Raw genomic sequence first — 19,341 nt, 5'->3', positions numbered from 1 at the left:
ACCCTTCTCTTGACTTAGTCTATGAGAATGCTTCACCACGAGGGTTTTCAAAATGAATTCGGATGACTATTTTGGGTACTCAATTCACTCATAATTTATTAATAGATTATCAGTGACCTTGTAGCCTCATGTATTGGTTCTGTTTCGTAACTGAGAAGACAAAAAAAACATGTTGTGCATAACAAGCAATAAATGAAGATCAATATAAAATCAAAGTAAAAATATTACTGAATAAATCGTTCAGCCACAGAGGACTTCATTAGAGAGTATCATCCATTCAGTGTCATGAGTTATACATGCAGTGTTCTCCCATGTATGTACAGCGAGTGCAGATGTGACAGCAATGCAGAACGCTAGGATGTTTTCTACACACTGTTTCACTAGTATATTATTGCTTTATTGTTAGTGTGTAAATGAATAACTTCTTGTTAAGAAGCTAACTGCTAACTGAAATTAGCTATGGAACAATATCACTTTTTCTTTTTCTTAATTTTTAATTAAAACTCTTTATTTAAGATGAGCACCTTAAGGTAGCGATCATGTTACTAGATTGCAGAAACAGTAGAATATCACTTTGATCAACTGGTATGAATTACTTCAACTGCTTCCTGGGAGTGCACAATAGGTCATTTTGGTCCATTTCTATTAGCCTAATCAAGTTTACACAACATACAAAACCACTTTGGCCTGTGTTTAAACGGAAACAGTGCAAAGACAAGACATTTTACCTTGTCACCTTCATTTTTTTTGCAAATTTATGCTCATCCAGAAATCGAAGCCTGCAACACTTAACAAAGAGGTTAGGATGGGGCGATTTAAAACTAGGAACATGGTGAAATTTTTAAACAACATCTCGAACAGGCTCACCTCTTGCGCCTGTGTATAATCCATTAGTTGAATCCCTTAAAATTCCAGGCTTATTACATACTAAGGCTTATTATTCAGTAACTACAGGGACTTCAATGCAAACTGGCTAAGCTATTCTTAGGTTATAAAAGTGTTTAATAAAACTTTGGGCCCACTTGTGGGCCACTTAATAGGACAATTGCAAGGATTTTAGATATTTCAAGTGCATAATAACAACAAAACATTGAGGGAATGGAGAGAAAACTCTGTGCGTAAAGGAAAGCTGAATTCCCCTGACCTTCCTCAGATGGAACTGCATTAAAAACTGGCATGCTTCTGTGATGGATATCACCACACAAACTCAATACTTTTACAAACCATTGTCAATGAACACCATCTGTCACAAGTTTAAACTGTAATATGCACAGTGAAAGTCATATGTCAACAATGTCCAGAATTCTCATCTGAAAATGGACTAATGCACACTGGAAACGCGAATTGTCGTCTGACGAGTCAACCTTTCAGATTTTTTTACGGAAATAACTGACATCATGTTCTCCAGGCCAAAGAAGAAAAGGACCATGCAGATTGTTCCCAGCGTAAAGTTCAAAAGGGGGTCTGTTGTGGTACTGAGGGGGATATTGGTGCTCAATGCATGGGTAATTTAACATCTGTGAAGGCCCCATTAATGCTGAAGGATTCTTATGCATATGCTGCCTTCTAGAGGACGTCTTTTTCAGAACATTCATGCTTGTTTAAACATGACAATGCCACATTCTGCATGAGTTGCAACAGCATGGCTGTGTGATCAGATAATGTGTGTACTAGACTGGCCTAACTGCAGTTCACATTATGAAGCCAGCAAAAACCCCATACATTTGCACAGCTGTAGGCTGGTAGAATGGAATAACTTTCGCTTTTAAAAACTGGATCAATCAGTGTCTTCAGTCCCCAAACGATTATTAGGTGTTGTTAAAAGGAAAGGTGATGTAACGCAGAGTCAAACATGCTCCTGTCCCAACTTTTTGGAACATGATGCAGGCATCAGATTTGGAATGGGCATATATTAATTTTAAAAAGTTCATAAGTTGCTCATAAAACTTCAAATCTTTTCATATTATGTACTGTCAAACAGAAATCACTGCTTTCTGTTTTTATTAGCATTTCACATACTGTCCCAATGTTTTTGGGATTTAAGTTTGTACAGGAGAGAACTGGTGTTTTAAGATGGTGTAAATTAATGATAATAAAAAAAAGTTACACATTGAGTTAGGTTAGATAAGCTCCTCTGGACTCCTCCCCTCGCCTACAGGCTGTACAGGCTGTATAAATGCAGCATCAGCCCTGACCACACAGCACTGCCTGAGAAGTCAGAGAGGCCAAACCATGAACAGACTGGCTTTCATTCTATTTGTGCTCTTAATGGTGCTTTCAGCTGGAGATGGTAGGAAACGTTCAATATTAGTTGTTATGAGAAGATATATATGCTTGAGTGTGTGTGTGTAGGTTTGTCTGTATAGTATCTGTGTTGTGGGTGTGTTTGTGTCTGGGGGTGGGGAGAGAGAGTGAAAGAGAGAGAATATACAACATATAGGTATAAATGATATGACAATGTGCAGAACTTGAAAAACACAAAGCTAATTCATCAAAATATTTTATAATGCTATATTTTATATATGTAAATAAGTTGAAGAACAGTCTCATCCAGTCTCCAGTCTAATAGGATAATTTGCTTTACAAGCCATTGTTTTACAACTGTGTCAACATTTACTACTGGCATTGGACTTGAAAGATGTCTAAATGAGAAATCTTGCATCATACAATATACATTTAGTTTAGATAGTTATTGTTGTTATTATTATTATTATTATTTGATTGAAACCTATATGAAACTTATTATGTGAAACTATACAAGCTTGTGTGAAGTTTTCCTACTCATAACTGCTCTGGGTTATTTTTATATCTTTAACAAACATCTGTCTTTGTGTTTTAGCTGAGGACACTGAGGTGCAGTATTGGACGTGTGGCTACAGAGGACTCTGCAGGCGGTTCTGCTTTGCCCAAGAATACATTGTTGGTCACCACGGCTGTCCTCGCAGATACAGGTAATGTACATTTACCGAGATATCTCTTCATAAATAAACCTGTCATCAGATTGAAAATATGTGTTCTTATTGTTTACCCATCTCTTATTTGTAGATGCTGTGCTGTTCGATTTTAGTGAATGCTGAAATACCGCGGAACGACTAAGTCGGCCACTGAAGGAAAATGCAGCTTAGGTATTAGGGATGATTTTTTGCACACTTTTTTTAAGAACTTTAAGAACACTGATTTTTTTACACTTTCTTTAAGAATATAAGGAACAAACTGAACTATCATGAGAGATTAACAGTAATTTATGAGTATGTATTAAATTGTCTGTCTGTGATGTGCTTCTAAGAAATCCTACTTATTAACATGGAATTAAATATGATTGACATAAATATGATTGTCAAAATGTCTACATAAACAAAACAGAAAGCAACAACAACAGTTCAGGCCTGAGAGCAACATCATTACACAAGTGGCATGACAGCATGTTTACACAACTTGAGCACTCGGACGCTGACTAAATTGATGTGAATGGTTGCTCAGTCACACTTTAAATCCTGGATTACAATTAATGCAGTGCTTTTTCAAAGAAAACATGCCTTTCTTTTCTAGCTTGTATTGCTGCCCCCTTTGTGTTTATGGCAGTCAAAGCATGCTCTGGTTTAAGTGAGACTGGCTGTGGCCTGCATTGTACAGACACCAGACAATAACATGGCTAAATGACTGACCCAAATAACTACAGTGGAATGGTGCTTTTGTGAATGAACTTTTGTACAGTTTGTGCTCCTGTTTATGTGACTGCGGTCCAGTCTAATAGGATAATTTGCTTTGCAAGCCATTGTTTTACAACCGTGCCAACATTTGCTATCTGTTTTCATTCACATAGTTCTACACTGGGGATTCATGCAAACTAACAAGTCATATTTCTGGAGCAAATTTCAAATTATTAACTAAATAATTTAAGCTTACAATAAGTATATAAAATCTTTGGGGTGTAACAATACAACGTATCATACTATATCGCTGTATGTTGGCTAGCTGGCTAATACATTATCTCATGGCTAGCACGTTAGATCAGGACACTATAAAGCATACCTTTTGTTTAGTGTTTCTGTGCTGCCAAGAATCAGGTCTGAATGGATCAGGCTAAACTCCACTCTACAAAAGTCTCAAATATTGTACTTTTATAATGTTGATTGCTCTAATAAACTGAAAATGTTAACCATTAATATTAATATGTGGCACATTTTCCGGTGTTTTTTTGCTGCATTGAAAAATGTAGTGAGTCAACACACCACTGTATCATACTGAATCAAATTATAATTATGAATAGTTAGCCACTTATATGTATTTCACTAGAATGATACATTCATCTACAACAGCATGGCATATCCTGTATGCCCTCCTGGGCTAACCATACCTAAAACAAAAACACTCAGTCAATAGTCTGTACTAAGCTTGCTCTGAGAACAGTGCACAGGCCTGGAACCGCAAAGAGCAAAAGCACGAGTGTCACCCGTAACATGTGGCATCGCATTGTGCCCTGCTTTGTCTTCTCGGTTATCACTCAATCTTTGTACCTCTGCTATTCATTCAGCACAATGTGACACTACCACAATGGAGTAAACCCCCACAAATCTGTTTACATGAGGTTTTTACAATCATAGCACAGCTCGCCACCCTGCTCTGGCTGTCTGGCTGGCCCTAATCAGAATTTGTGACCTGCCAATCTGAATTAGTGATTTTCAATTTCGATTTTCATCTCAAGGGGAAACGACAGATCGAGTTCATTCAGTCAAGCACCGACATTCACTAGATACACCATGTCTTATGTGTCTTATGCTTGTTACCTCTAACAGAATCAGTCTGTCTCTCTGGCAGGCAATTTTCATTGACGACCTCATCTCCACTGCAATATATGCAGAACACCTCACTGTGATAATGAAGTAAACTTTATCATTTTCACAAAAGCAGCCCCGAATGCATCACTATCAACTTTGTTGCTCTGCATAAAAGTGGGCCTCTGTGGAACTTCAAACTGACAAGCTGTAGGAGAACAGTTCATTGTCACACTTTTTACTCTTTGAATACTTGTTGTGCAACCTCAAAGGGGGCTGGCTGTCACAATCATACCTTATGTGAACTCTATAAAGAACAACAATAGCAAAGTTTATCTGTCATCAAAGAGTAATCACTCTTAAAGAACATTACATATGAATGGAAATTGAAATCTAATGTTTCCATTAACTAGATTTACATGAATTAGACCATGTAATCTAATTCCTACCCTGATAGCAAGAGGACAGTGGATCACTATCGGCCCACTAATGGCAAAGCTGGCGGTCCAATTTCGTTTTGCTCAGCGTTTTCTGGGCGGTCCACCGGTGGTTAAGCAGAGTAATAGACTAAATTCCACTTATCATCACTCATTTTCCATTCACAGTCCCATTTACTTATTTTTAGCGGGGTGCCGACCTTATCAAGCCAGTGGACCGATATATGCTTGCTATCTGGGTAATTCTGTCAAAAATGTTAAATTCAAGAAATCACAGAACAATCATTGACTCCCATATTTATAAATAAGTGTCGCCATCCATCAAAGATTCCCCTAGACTGTCCAGATTTTTTGGTTGCCTGTCCAGAACAAAAAGCCATTCTTGGACATAAAATGTCCAGGAATCCAAGCATTTTCATTTCGTAACTATTTATACTTCTTAAGTTTTTAACTGGAGCTACAAGGCTAATGTTGCTAACAAACACTTGATAGTCTCCCAAAATGTTTCCCCAAAACTTCTCTCAAACCCCACCCACGTTTTAATATAGGTTGCACCAACAAGTTGATGAGGTTTCGAACAGAGTATGACTTACTATGAACTATAATAAAACCAGCTAGTGAAAAATGATCACCACACACATGTAACCTTAGATGCTGCCAGATAACTTTTCTGAACGTCTCTGCTGATAGTTTGTGGTAGTTGTGTGGTATCAGTAAGAAATCGGTGGTAACAGACCAGACCTCCTGTAGATTTGTTCTGTTTTACGCATAATTTTAGTAGGTCAATATGCAATTAATAACTCTCTTACAGTAAGTACGCCTTATGTATTACTGTGCTAAAGCTATGCACCTGCGTAGTGGTTTTTGAACACGGCCCTGCGCTCCAGCTTCCCAGAGTTCGTGGCGCAATACGACTGGAAAAGCAGGACGTGTCCCAATTTTAATTGAATGTGTAATTAAATAAGGTCTATCCATGCAATTTTACCAAATTCCTTGGCAGGTTTACATGGCTTATCAACATAATCTGAAGCAAATATATGAAGATTAAGGCATTGCAAAAACGGTTTTGGTGACTGTTTACTTCCAGCGTTTGTTAGCACTGTTAGCCTGGCAGCACCAATTTTAAACTGAAGAAGCAAAACTTGGACACCAAACATGGCTTTGCTGATCGACTGCATTGGAGGTAAGTAGAAAATCATGTAAACTTGAGATTTTTCCTCAAACGTCCGTCTCTTTATCTGACCCCAAAATCTTACTAATGAAATTAGGAAAACGGAACTTTTATTATTAAATGTTTTGCCGTTACACAGTAGGTCAAACAAGAGATGACCTCTGCCCTCAAAGCTTAACATGTCAGTATCGTTGTTCTGGACAGCTCCCCCGGGTGGCAACCAACCCCATTTAGCATCTGCTCGATTACTGGACTCGTACAAGCAGAAAGGACAGCATTAGTTTGTCATCGTTGCACTGGCGGCTTGTTGATTTTAAAATTCTTCTTTTAGGCTCGTAAAGCTACAAACGTTTGCACCTTCATACGATACAAACTGGGTCTTAAGATGCTGGAAAATGAAAGCAAATATACAAATAACTGGACTAAAAATAACAAAATGTAGCAGAACTGCTGTATTTCAACTGAGTGACAACAAAACGCTCCAGTTTAGGATGTGCTTTAATGAGGTCTTTATACATGTCGTCCACCGGGTGGCAGTCAATAACTCGCGAGTGAAAAAAAGCAAGCAACGAAGAAGACCTGCTGGGGAAACGCTACACATTTGAATTTGTATTTTTTAGTGTTTCATCTATTTATACCTCTATCTTTAACATAGTTAATGTATTTTCAGCTTGAGTCTTTTCACTAGTGAAAGTCTGACAGGTTACCAAGTTATTCACCGACATATGGCGAGAGCCGCTGTCTAATGTAGCCATAGAGCTGTGATAAAGCTGTTAACTAGCTTAGCTGAGGTAAATCAGAGACCTATAACAGTTTATAACATGGATGTATCGTCTGACGAAGCTGACGACTGGTTTATGGAGTCATTACACATGTAAGTCCTTCAGTGAGTCCTAAAACCGGTGGCTAGGTTTACAGCTGGCCTGAGCTACATATTCTTCATGCTTGCACTACAAGACACGAAGCTGAGGTTGGCTTCTTATTCTAATTATCCGTTCCACCTTAAATGCTGCAGCAGTTACATTGTGGCGCCTGTGAGGAGTATGTCACTGCTGCACCGTTTAAGGTGGAACGGAAAATTTAAATGAGAAGCAATCCTCAAGTCTCGTCAACAACAGCACTGATCTGTAGGTCTGTACACTTGATGTTCCTGATGTTTCAGCTTTATATCTCTAGACGCTGCTGCTAACTGGTTTATAATCTTCTCCCTGCATTATAACATCATTAAACTGTGATCCATACATTTAAAATTGCACATTCATATTTATTCAGATTTTATTGTTGGTATGTTCAGATATCTATGGGGATTTAGTTGTGCCTTTTATGTGTGTATGTATGTATTATGTGTGTCTTTCTCTCTTGCAGGTATAAAGACTTACATGTATTTCAGCTGGAGCATCCAACAAAAGTAATCGAGTGGACGAGTGAAAAAAGTAAAGTACAGTTTTGTTGTTTATGTAAAAAGGCTGAATGATTCTAATTATGATTTTTCAGACCAATTTTGTGACAGCGATTTCAGTTTTGATTATTTTCTATAAAGGTCAAAGCCTATTTTTGGAAAAGAACACCAGCAAATCCAGTTTCTTCTGGCTTTTTCTGGGTAGTTGTGGTTGTCACATACCCAGCACCAGAGTTTGTTTGCTTTTTATTGGTCTGACTCATCTACAGGCAATGTACATGCTCTGTGTTATTGTGTTAAGTTTCCCATTTTAAAACTTGTTAAGGCAATTATAAATAGTTTCTTGTCCAGAACAGGAGAACTGGCATCCAGCAAAAGTTGGACGTCCTGCTGTAGATCTGTTATGTTTGGTGGAGAGATGTTCTTCATCACCATAGCTCATCACACTTTTAGTAGGAAATTGACAGTCAGTTTAATACTCTGTTAGTTTTCAGACACAAAACTGACAAAATCCCATTTTGACTGAAGACTTTGTTGATTATTTGTATTAGAAACCATGAAAAAATAAGGTAAATATTTGGAATTATATTTATAATATTTGTCAAATTGTGTGCTTCAGTTTTTGTGTTCAGTTTTTCAACTAGTGGATAGCATAATAAAATGAATACTGAAATCCAGTCAAATGAAATTGTATTTGTGCTGTATATGTTGCAGGTGTATGTGTAGCAGGTTACTCTTCACCAAAGAATGAAATTTTAGAGCTGCTGTTGCCTTTAAAGCTGTATGCTGGAGATAAGCAGGTAAATCAAGAACTGAACACCTCTTACATAAGTAATTCTTGACTCTAGTCCTGGAGCATCACTGTTTTCCCAGCTCCTACAATAACTTTTTTATCGTAACTTAGCACTAAAAATTGTGCATACACTCACCACACCTCACACAACAAAATCAAGAGCTAAACTTAGCTGAGTATCTTTTATCTAATGTTATTTACTTTTGTATAACTTTCTAAAGGGCCTGTGTCCAGAGCGAGACTTTAAAGTACAGCATGGAGGATTCTGCGATGAGCCAGTTGAATGTCTGAGACACATCTTTGGAAAAAGGTGCTGCTTAGCATTAATACTCTCTTCAAATGACAAGATAATTCATACTTCTTCATCCTGTCCTTGCTACAGAGTGAGTTTAGATCATAAAATGGAGTTTACTCAAAGCTAATATCATAAAAATTAGTAACCCCCCCCAGGATTAATCCATACTTATACTATAGTGGGTCTTAGTGTTATTGAAATGATAGTGATGTTGTCTATGTTGACCAAAGCATCAGGTGCTTATCTCTCACTGTTAGGGAAAGATGTTGAAATGATTTTTTTTTTGCTTTTCAGTAACAGGTGTGTGGTGACAAGTGGGCGTAATAGTTCTAAACTCCAAGTCTGGGACCTCAGAGAAGATGACAGTGGTAACTATTGAGATTTTCTTTTTTATTTTTATGCGTTATTGCAGCAGTTCATTATATCTTTGTGAAATACAAAGATATAATGGTACAGTATCCCTTTCACTGTATGATTCATGTGTGTTTTATCAGTGTTCTTGCATTTTAGTTCTTTTGCAGAGTAGTTTGGTTTTCAATTCAAGCCTCGTACAGATGTTTTTTTTTTTCCTTTCCTAAATGACCAAGATGTTATCAAGAGGACTGGAGTTATAAACCTTGAACGCACGTCAGCTGAAGGCAGAAAAATTGCATCAGGATTGACAGAGGATCCTTCTGTCCTGCATGGATCTCAGATCAATGATGTACAGCTAACTGAGTTAGTCTCTGGGAAAGTGCTTTACGCAGTAGGTAAGGACAAAATGTCTTTTTTTTTCCTTTTCTTTTACTTTTTTTTTGTTAACCTTTTAAAACTGAAACACTTGTTCACAGGCGCAGATTCATTGGACGCAGTGAGTGGTCTGCAGTTTGTAAACGCAAATGCATTTGTCATTTGCGCAAATAATGGAACACTGTATGTTGGAGACACAAGGGATCCAAGGATCGAGCATTATGCTCTCCAAGAGAGTATGAACAGATCACACTGGATTTTTGGACTAAAAACAAATCTGCCTCAGTCAGACCTCGCCTCTTGCACTGTCTCAAGGCTCTCTTCCTGTGGGCAGGTGTTACTGTCTGATTTCCGAAAAATGAGCAGTCCAGTCAGAGAAGTTCAGCTTAATCTTCAACACAGTTTTCCCAGCAGTGACTTTATGACGGTGACGTGGGCTCCTGCTCTGGATAACTGTCTGTCTGTATCAGGTAGGAGGCATTTAAGGCTGTTATTGTGTATGTAGTAGTATGGGGTTAAAAATCAGTACAGACTGACCACCACATTACAATGGTAATGAACATGATTGACTGGCTGGTAAGTGTGTTATTAACATCAGCTCTCTCTTTAACAAATCTTAGAACAAATACAAACAGCAGCAGTATCTTGGCAAAATTCAGTTCATATACATTTTGTTTTTGTTTTTTACTACAGATCTATTTAGAATCACTTAGGAATTTATGTATATTGTTGTATATTCGTATGTATTGAGTATCATTCAGGAATCAGTGTCAAAGTCAAGGTATTGGTATTTACAGTTTTTGAGGAATACTCAGCCCTAGTAAGCAGAGACACTTGGTTACACTGAAATGTTATGAAAATAATATTAAGAATGTTTCCTTTTTAAGGGTTCGATGGAACAGTTCTTGTCTTCGACACAACACGTTGGACCACTGACTTGAAAAACCCGGAGCCTATGTTTGTACACCGTGGTCACAACTTTTCATGTGAGGCAAAGACTGATGGTACTCCGCTTGTGGTTACTACTCATGTGTGGCATCCATGGCGACCAAGAACTCTTCTATCAGCAGCTTCAGATGGATCTATGCATGTGTGGGATTGGGTAGACAAAGATAACAATAGTCTTTGATCTTGTGTGTATGAAAAGTACAAGCATATTGTTTGTTTAGCTTTTTATAAAAAAATAAAAAGAAGAAGGAGAAGCACTGGCACTAGTCACTGACAAATAATGCAAAAAAAAAAATGCTTGAATAAACATTTGATATGAAATCTTGCTACAATGCTTTCTCATCTGTGATTGCTTTTATGTCAATATGTTTAATATTTTAGAAAATAATGTAGTAATAGACAAGCATATAAAAAGGTATAGATAAAGGCTCATATGTCTAAATAAACAGGATCAGTGCTGATATAAATAAATGCAAAGTTAACTCAGATTAAAGTGGGAATTCCAATGATTTCAAAATGTGTGTATAATTCAGTCATTGAAATATAAACAAAATAATTCAGTGGTCTGTGAAATGGAACAGCATAGAGAAACTTACTCTGATTGTTACTCTAACAGTTGTGATAGCAGTGTTTACAATGTAAATAAGCCATTTTATTACTATTCAGAACCACCAGTGAAAATACACTGATAAAGACCTTTTTAAGTGTGTGGGGTTGCCACCTGTCCAGGATTTACAGGTTTTTGGTTGCCTGTCCAGGGAAAAAAAATACATTCTTCAACATAATAAAATGTCCAGGAATCCACGTATTTTCATATATTAGTACTACTTACAAAGTTTAAACTACTTATTTTAATCCAAAAATAATGAGTGGTATGTGTAGGGAAGGTAACTGTTTTGAACAGGTTCCCCAGGGCAGTAGGCAGCACTTCAAGTTAACTGTTAAGATAAAGTTCTGTACCTAAAGGGACCTTTACATTAGGCTGCATCATCAGCATAACTACCTCTCTGATAAATTTAGTAAAAAATCAAGCCATTGATCAAGTGTCCAAAATGAATGAATATGCATGAAAATCTAAACTCATACTTTGCACTACTCACCTACGTCCAAGCACAAAATCTAGATGAGTCATACCAGTCTGCACTCAGCCTGACCATCTGAATGTCTATGAGCATATCAGAGGAGCAAACAGTGATCTAAACTGAAAGTACACTCACTGTACAAAATACGCCCAGCTCCGCTTCGAGAAAATACCTACAAGAAAATATATGAAAATAAATATTATATTATTATCCACACCAGTGCAAGTGTATGCAAGTTATTATGAGGTCAGAATTGGGCTGGCAAGGCTTTTTCCTTAAACTGCAAGCAAAGTACATCTTATATTCAAAAGCAGGGGTGGAAAATGCCTCAGTAATTGCACCTCATTACTCATTTCAGTATTATTTTGGAAGACCTGTACTTTACTTGAGTATTATTTAAACTAAATACTTAAAGACTTTCATTCCAAAATGCTGTACATCTATTTGTTGCAATTTTTGACATAATTTTTTTTAAAGAGTAACAGCTGATGTATAGTGAAAACATTTTTATTTCTCCAATAAAGGTGGTAGTGATCAGAATAGCATTATAGAAGCACCCAAAAAAGAGCAATACAGTTTCAAATGAAAATTTACATCAGATTAAAGGGGAATTCCAATGATTTTTCAAAATATGCAGAATTCAACTGCTGAAATATGAACAACACAATTCACTGATGAACAAAACAATTCTGATGTGAAATGCTGCATCATAGAGAAACTTCACGACTCAGATGTTTACAATGCATACAAGGAAAATACAGATATTTTATTTGGGTACTAATTTTCCTTACAACCTGTACCTCTCTGCATGTGTTTTAAAATTAGTTTCAGGCCTTATTGTAAAACATACATTCAAGAATGTTTCAGGCATAACCATTTTGTGCAATAGGTTTATGTGAGATAGCTTTTAGAAGCATTAAACACTTTGGATGTCTGGTTCCTATCACCACCACTGTGAACAATTCTGTCTAGGTTTCTCTAGAACGGTGCATTTCACATCCAAATCCTCTGCGTGACATCTTAATGCTTGTATTATTCTGAAATTTTTCAAAAAATGATTAAATTACTCTATGTGTAACAATCTTAGATTATACTTTGACAAAAGAAATCGAAAGACATGGTGACAGGATTTTTCCACAGAGCCTGGTATTGTTGGTAGTTTGGCTCTTTTTAAACTGTCTCTAAAATAATAATAATAGTAAGTTAATTCACATTTTAAAGAATTATTAGGCTCAGTGCTAATCACTGATTGCTTGTGGCATCATAAGAAAACTCCACAAAGGCTATCTCTTCAAACTCTCTCTTCTCTCCACATTCCATGAGGCAGGCAAAGGTCTTTCTATCCTCACAGTGAGCCAGATCAGAGTACCCACTGGGGCCGTTATGGATGATCAGTGGTTTGCTCCAACCAGAGGCATCCAAAGGGGCCTTGTTCAGATAAACTGCAACATTCTCTCTGGACAATTTGTCAGATGGATGTGAGTGGAGTAACCAAGTGTTTGTGTGAGGTGTTGAGGAGCTGCTTTCCTCTTTGGCATGTTCAAATGCATGAAAGCTCAACACACTACCTTGGCAACCTGAGCCAGTCTCCACCAGCTTCTGTGACTTTTCACATCTTTCAAAAGCAATTTCAGTGTGTTTCTCGCTCCAAGACTCTACTCTGTGGCCTTTTCTGGTTCGGGCGTTGCAGTACAGCTGACTTTTGCCTTCCTGGTCAATCAGCTCTGCCATCTGACACTCATTAGACTCAGCCTTCATTTTACTTCCCATTTTCCATGTCTTGCCGTCGTCATCACTGTAGAGCGCAAAGGCATAGGAAGTGGTGTCAGACCCCTTTTCAATGTAGTAGACATAAGCAGGAATGATAAGTCTTCCACTCTTCATCTGAATGCCGTGCCCAGGTCCAACAGCGAATGTAGCCCAATTACTAATCTCATCTCCAATCACACTTTCTGTCAAGTCTGTCACTTTGCTCCAACTCTGACCATGGTCTGTGCTGCTGATGTAACACAAGCGAGCCTTGTTCTTACCAGTCTGGATCTGTTCGTTTTCAGGGGTGTTACCCAACACACAGATAAAGAATAAAAAGAGCGTATTGGATTTGTAGACCGGGCAGGGATTCATAGTGCGATATCCTTCTAAACACGCCTCGGTGAGCACCTCAGCTGGTGACCACTGAAAAAATAAAGACATTTAGCAATTTTTGCACGTATCTTATAATATCATATAAACAAATCAAAGTAATGTTAAGATATGTTTAACTCTGCATACATCACCTCAATTTTTCCATCCTGCCGTTTACCCTTCCTCAGAACCAAGACGTCTGCATCACTGTCGTCATATGTCTTCCGCTTTTCAGCAAAGGCAAAGTAGGTCTGACAGTCATTGATGTAGATTAGTGCTGGAATTCTGTATGTAATTTGACCCTCTCTACTGAATAGTGTTCTTTTTGAAGATGGATGGAGGTGAAGATTATGGTCAGGCTGTTTTGATGGACTTTCCATTCTGTAAATTGTCCAGAATGACAGAAAGTTAAGAAAAAGAAATTAGTAAATGGCATTATGTTAGTATGCCAATTTTCATACAGTTTCTGAACAACATGGTTTCCTCTGTGTGTGTATATACTCTCACCGAGCACTTTATTAGGAACAACTATACACCTACTCAATCATGCAATTATCTAATCTGCCAGTCATGCAGATACAAGCCAGCAGCTTCAGGTAATGTTGGTCTGAGTATTTCTATAACTGCTGATCTCCTGGGCTTTTCACACACAACAGTCTGTAGAGTTTACTCAGAATGGTGCAATAAAGAGAAAACATCCAGTAAGCAGCAGGTCTGTGGATGGAAACGCCTTGGCGGAAATGCTATGTCAACAGAGAATGGCCAGACCATCTGTCAGAAAGACTAAAATAATTCAGATAACCACACTCTACAATGGTGGTGAGCAGAAAAGCATCTCGCAATGCACAACATGTCAAACTTTGAGGTGGATGGGCTACAACAGCAGATGACTATGTCAGATTCTACTTCTGTTAGCCAAGAACAGAAAGCTGAAGCTGCAGTGGGCACAGATTCACCAAAACTGCACAATTAAAGGCTGGTTCCAGGGTCTTAACCTGCCTTGAGTCAGCAGTCCTGGCTGGTGGAGGTGGTGCAATGGTGTGGGGATTGTTTTCTTGGCAGGAGACCTTTTGGTCTGTTAACACCAATCAATCATCGCTTGAATGCCACAGGCTATTTGAGTACTGTTGCTGACCATGTGCATCCCTTCTTGGCCACAATTTACCCATCTTCTAATGGCTTCTTCCAGTATGATAATGTCACAAAGCAAAAGTCAGCAAAGACTGTTTTTAACATAATAGGTTCAGTGTTCTTCAGTGGCCTTCCCAGCCACCGGATCTGAATCCAATAGAACACCTTTGAGATGTGGTAGAACAGGAGATTCGCAGCATGAAAGTGCACCAGAAAAATCTGCATGATGCACTGCAACATAGATCAGAATCTCAAAGGAATGTTTCCAACATCTTGTGAAATCCATGCCAATTTTATGACTTCATAAAATTGAGCTTGTTTTGAGAGCAACAGGAGACCCTACCCAGTACTAGTATAGGATTAATAATAAAGCGCACGTTGAGTGTACACACACACACATATATACTGAAGTTTGCTTGTGTGTGCGTGTGTGTGTGTGTGTATATATATATATATATATATATACACACACACACACACACACACACACACACACACACACACACAAACACACAAGCAAACTTTAGTAGTAACTTATTAAACTATGAGCTTTAGTTCTTTTCTCTGATATGCACACAGACTAGGCACTCCTAGAAGAGTGCTTATCAACATATGGCAAAAACAAAACTGGAGAAAAAAGTTCTTTTCTTACCTGTTTATATTACGTTGTAGGTCTGTGCAACTAGAAAGTCTAGATTTGTCACTTCCTTTTGGATGAGCTGAAGGTAAGCTTTTATGTGAGCCCTAAGATTCTTTTTACTGCGAAGAAAAATTAAAAAAGTTCCCTTTTGTAAAGAAATTATATCAGAAAGTGTAAAGAAGAGTGACAGCGACCGACTAGTGTTCAGACATTTCTATGCACTGATTCATGCTCACTCAGCACAAAACCGTTACCTAAAACCCTTTCAGGAGCACTCACACCCACTGAACATACACAAAGATCATGTCATGTTTTATTTATTTATTTTTGCACACCAGGCAATATCACATGATGTATAATGTCTCTACCTATAGAACATAATAACCTCCCAATACATTTTATGGTTCAGTGAAGCTAATTCACATAAAAAGTTGAAGCACATGCAGGCAACCCAGTCCATTTATGTACACTGTGGTCATGCCTGGTCAAAGAAAGAAAGACCAAGGGTGTCCATTTTGTGATAACTTATGTAACTAACTCTTCACTCAGCAGCAGGAAGCAGGTCCACATAGTCTCTTAAAAATAAAGCTGCCAATAAGCACTTACTGGCACCTTTATTTTTAAGAGACTATATGGATCTTTGGGGTGATACTATAGTACAGAAGAACCACAGTTGGTAAATAAGTAGCAATATACAGTTTGTAAACAAGATGATTGTTTGAGTGTGAAGAAGCTTTTTAAAGTTTAATGATCACACACATAATAAAAAGGTTCTATGCCAGTTTAAAAGTTTTCCCTGAACCTTATGTCTAACAACAATCAATTTAGGAAACTAGTTTTCAAATCTGTAGGACTCTCTTTAAATGTAAAATGTCTCCACTGTCCTTGTGCTGTAACAGAAATGAGCTGCATTCTGATTAGCGCAGATGTGCTGGAGCTCTGAGGTCTTACCCAAAACTCAGATGAACAGGAAAAAGAAAGACTGTACGTTTCTTGTTATGAACAGGATTCTCTGTAATAATCAGCTCGGACTATCTGTTGTACCCAAAACACAGGGCACGAGTTGAACTCCATTACTTTTTACAAGTCCACTTCTCTGACATGCGCACTTGTGCCCACAAACAATGACGTAATCTCTATTCACGACATCCCTCCATCACATGGACATAACTCTTAGCTGTAAATCCACACGGTTTACCAGTATAAACTATAGTTTTTCAACGTTGTGGGGCCGATTAAGGCTGGGATACGGACTAGTCTAATACAGTTGCGCCAGAAACGCCCGGCTAACAACAGTAATTCGTTTCCCGTTTTCTATTTTATTAGGACCAGTGGGTTCTGTGGAAGGTCTTTACGTTTCCACGTACATTTAACATATATGATCACGGGCTAGCTAAATGATATGTAGTCCTCCAAACAAATCGATTGTTTTCCTCATTCATTCATTCTTACTGAGCGAGTCCGCATTTAGGTGAACGTTGGAGATGACTCGCATTGAGGAGCCGTTTTTAATTGAGACAAAACAAATAATTTCGCCCCCTCATTATTCCCAACTTCTGCTTTTGGGTTATTCTGCTTTTTTACTCTGACCTGCCTTGTTTGTTGATGACTGGTTGATGCCTGCATTTTTCTCGTCTGCAGTCTTGCCTCTCAGTCAAACTACTGAGCAACATGACTTTTTTGTTTTAAAGCAAACGTAATGCAATTTTAGTTAATTAGAAAATAGACGAAGGTTTTATAAATAAATGATAAATAATTACCTTGTTAACCAATCAAAACACGGATAATGCTGTTGAATGAAGAGCCGTTTGGGAGTCGAAAGAGTCGACTCTCTTTGGTGAGCTGAGCCGACTAATCTCACTCGAGGGCTTTTGTCATGTATTTTCTGCTTAACATGGGGAATACATAATATACAGAGCGAAACAGTAAGTATTTACAGAGTGAAGATACATACCGTCAATGGCAAATTATATCAATGTTTCTGGCCATCGAGATTGTACCGGTTATTTGCTAGCTAACTGTAGCTTTACGTAAGGTAAAAAAAGGGATAGATTAACGTTAGCATTAGCTCGCTAGCTAACTGACTAGCGTTAGCTAACTATTTTAGTATAAGTGTAAATCGTAATAAACCTCAAGAGATTGACATAACATTATTGACAGCTCTGTATAGTCTTTCTTTTCATATTGTCTTCAGTATTTAAAACGGTCACATAGTGGACATAAACTTGTTTACTGTATTTTAATATCACTAAAAAGGTCACAGTGCTAATCATAACTCATTTTTATAGCCCTCAATTCCTCACCCTGCCAGTTCAGTTGAATTGATCTCTCATTAGGTTACACCTTGAGTTCTTGAAAATCTGAGTTTAATCCAAACGCCCTGCTACTAAACACAAGCAATGAGAGGGAGATAAGGAGACTAACAGCTGAAGTAGCAGGCCTGAGGAGATACTGATCTATAGTCTGTGTATTTGAATAACATATTTAGGACCTGCAGCTAACATAAGATAGAGGAGATGGCATTGCCTGACTTCAGTACTGTTACTTTGTGCAGTGGGTGGATAGCATCATCACCAAATAATCATATTTTTGATCAATTTAATGCTTATTGCTACTCTTGAAGTTCACGATGAACAGATATTTTGGGGCCATTTAAAGTGAAGGCTTATCATTAAATCAGGCTCAGTGTTCTGATTAACTACTGAGTATCAGTGTTGGTACAATAAGCGTGAGCGAGCCAGTGAAAGGACTGTTTTTCAAAAATGATTCCTGGTTCTGCCTCTTCTGTGGTGATGTCACAAAGTTTGGTACCCTTCTCAATAGCGCTTTGTGTTTTTTACTTATACAAACAAAACATAACGGCTGTTTCTTTATGTATACAGGAATTTACTGGATTGAAGGTCATTGAATCTTTCTGGTAGCATAATTTCCCTGTGTCTTGCTCAGTTGTTTTGTTACAGCCCCATCTAGTGGTTTTTGACAGTCACTGCTGCCTTAGTACTTTCTAGATCTTTAGTACTTCAGCAGGTGAACACTGAAAAAACTTTGCAAATTATTTTGCAACTTGAGCATGTGTCTTAAAGTATCATTAAGTCAAAATCAAAGTAAATGATTATGATATATTTTAACTCACATGTAGATTGCCCCCCAAATGTATTTAGACACTTTAGCCAGTTAACAATTGGTAAACATTGCTGAAGTTTTTTAGGATACTTCATATTTAACTAAATGATATGTGATTTCAATTATCCATGAACTTACTGCAATGTGAGTGTCTGTGATTGAAAATCACTGAGAAAAGTAGATAAGATCACAGACACTCACATTCAAGTAAGTTCATGGGTACCTTGGCTGGCTCATTAGCTATCTGACATGTCACAGCTGTTCTACAGTAGTTATCAATCATTTCTGGTATTACTATTAGAAATTTACACTCTACAGTGTAATTCCAATTATGATTATGGTGATAAAGGTTTTCTGTTCAAATAAAAGTTAATTAACTTTTCCCAGTGACTGTTTATGCTGCATAAAATGTATATGTATAAAATGTAACTTTGTTTCTTAACTGTGCAGATGTTGCTTGGTGTCCACTGCACCCAAATGGCTTTAATGATCTAAGGCTAAAGCTTTGGCATGGAGTGTGCCTCACATCCAGGCAGTTACAAAAACTCAGGTTTTTGTAAAACAACATTGCCCAAGAAGTACTGGCACTCAACACTGACAAGTAAGTGAATACAACAAAAAGCATTAAATAATTTTGTTTAACATACATTTTAATATGGATTTTTACAATTTTATGTTTCTTATCAGTGATTGT

The 19,341-nt window shown here is 37.7% G+C and overlaps 3 protein-coding genes across 3 annotated transcripts; 2 read left to right on the top strand and 1 right to left on the bottom strand.

Moving 5' to 3' along the window:
- Window positions 1–2,221: 2,221 nt before the first annotated feature.
- defbl2 (defensin, beta-like 2) lies at window positions 2,222–3,159 on the top strand. The gene is made up of 3 exons (XM_036588518.1): window positions 2,222–2,290; window positions 2,840–2,951; window positions 3,046–3,159. The coding sequence occupies exons 1-3, from the start codon at window positions 2,233–2,235 to the stop codon at window positions 3,065–3,067; spliced, it is 192 nt and encodes a 63-aa protein (XP_036444411.1). The 5' UTR covers window positions 2,222–2,232; the 3' UTR covers window positions 3,068–3,159.
- Window positions 3,160–6,945: 3,786 nt separating this feature from the next.
- wdr73 (WD repeat domain 73) lies at window positions 6,946–10,868 on the top strand. Its single transcript, XM_036589122.1, has 8 exons — window positions 6,946–7,257; window positions 7,749–7,816; window positions 8,497–8,582; window positions 8,797–8,885; window positions 9,165–9,238; window positions 9,458–9,619; window positions 9,701–10,069; window positions 10,487–10,868. Exons 1-8 carry the CDS (start codon window positions 7,205–7,207, stop codon window positions 10,726–10,728), a joined length of 1,143 nt encoding a protein of 380 aa, XP_036445015.1. The 5' UTR covers window positions 6,946–7,204; the 3' UTR covers window positions 10,729–10,868.
- Window positions 10,869–12,120: 1,252 nt separating this feature from the next.
- Window positions 12,121–16,619, bottom strand: LOC118820345 (sialidase-4-like). Its single transcript, XM_036588648.1, has 4 exons — window positions 16,476–16,619; window positions 15,537–15,643; window positions 13,906–14,134; window positions 12,121–13,804 (listed from the first exon to the last, which is right to left on the bottom strand). Exons 3-4 carry the CDS (start codon window positions 14,131–14,133, stop codon window positions 12,872–12,874), a joined length of 1,161 nt encoding a protein of 386 aa, XP_036444541.1. The 5' UTR covers window position 14,134; window positions 15,537–15,643; window positions 16,476–16,619; the 3' UTR covers window positions 12,121–12,871.
- Between the last annotated feature and the right edge of the window lie 2,722 nt (window positions 16,620–19,341).

This window comes from Colossoma macropomum, unplaced genomic scaffold, assembly GCF_904425465.1.
Source record: "Colossoma macropomum unplaced genomic scaffold, Colossoma_macropomum, whole genome shotgun sequence".
Classification (NCBI taxonomy): domain Eukaryota; kingdom Metazoa; phylum Chordata; class Actinopteri; order Characiformes; family Serrasalmidae; genus Colossoma; species Colossoma macropomum.
This window is presented reverse-complemented; position numbering and strand designations above follow the sequence as displayed.

Excerpts from the sequence above, each read along its gene's own strand:
- defbl2 (XM_036588518.1), top strand. The coding sequence starts at position 2,233 with ATGAACAGACTGGCTTTCATTCTATTTGTGCTCTTAATGGTGCTTTCA. Across the intron at positions 2,291-2,839 it reads GGTGCTTTCAGCTGGAGATG|CTGAGGACACTGAGGTGCAG; the intron begins GTAGGAAACGTT and ends TTTGTGTTTTAG. Across the intron at positions 2,952-3,045 it reads GGCTGTCCTCGCAGATACAG|ATGCTGTGCTGTTCGATTTT; the intron begins GTAATGTACATT and ends TCTTATTTGTAG.
- wdr73 (XM_036589122.1), top strand. The coding sequence starts at position 7,205 with ATGGATGTATCGTCTGACGAAGCTGACGACTGGTTTATGGAGTCATTA. Across the intron at positions 8,583-8,796 it reads TGTATGCTGGAGATAAGCAG|GGCCTGTGTCCAGAGCGAGA; the intron begins GTAAATCAAGAA and ends AACTTTCTAAAG. Across the intron at positions 9,620-9,700 it reads GAAAGTGCTTTACGCAGTAG|GCGCAGATTCATTGGACGCA; the intron begins GTAAGGACAAAA and ends ACTTGTTCACAG.
- LOC118820345 (XM_036588648.1), bottom strand. The coding sequence starts at position 14,133 with ATGGAAAGTCCATCAAAACAGCCTGACCATAATCTTCACCTCCATCCA. Across the intron at positions 13,805-13,905 it reads GGCAGGATGGAAAAATTGAG|TGGTCACCAGCTGAGGTGCT; the intron begins GTGATGTATGCA and ends TTATTTTTTCAG.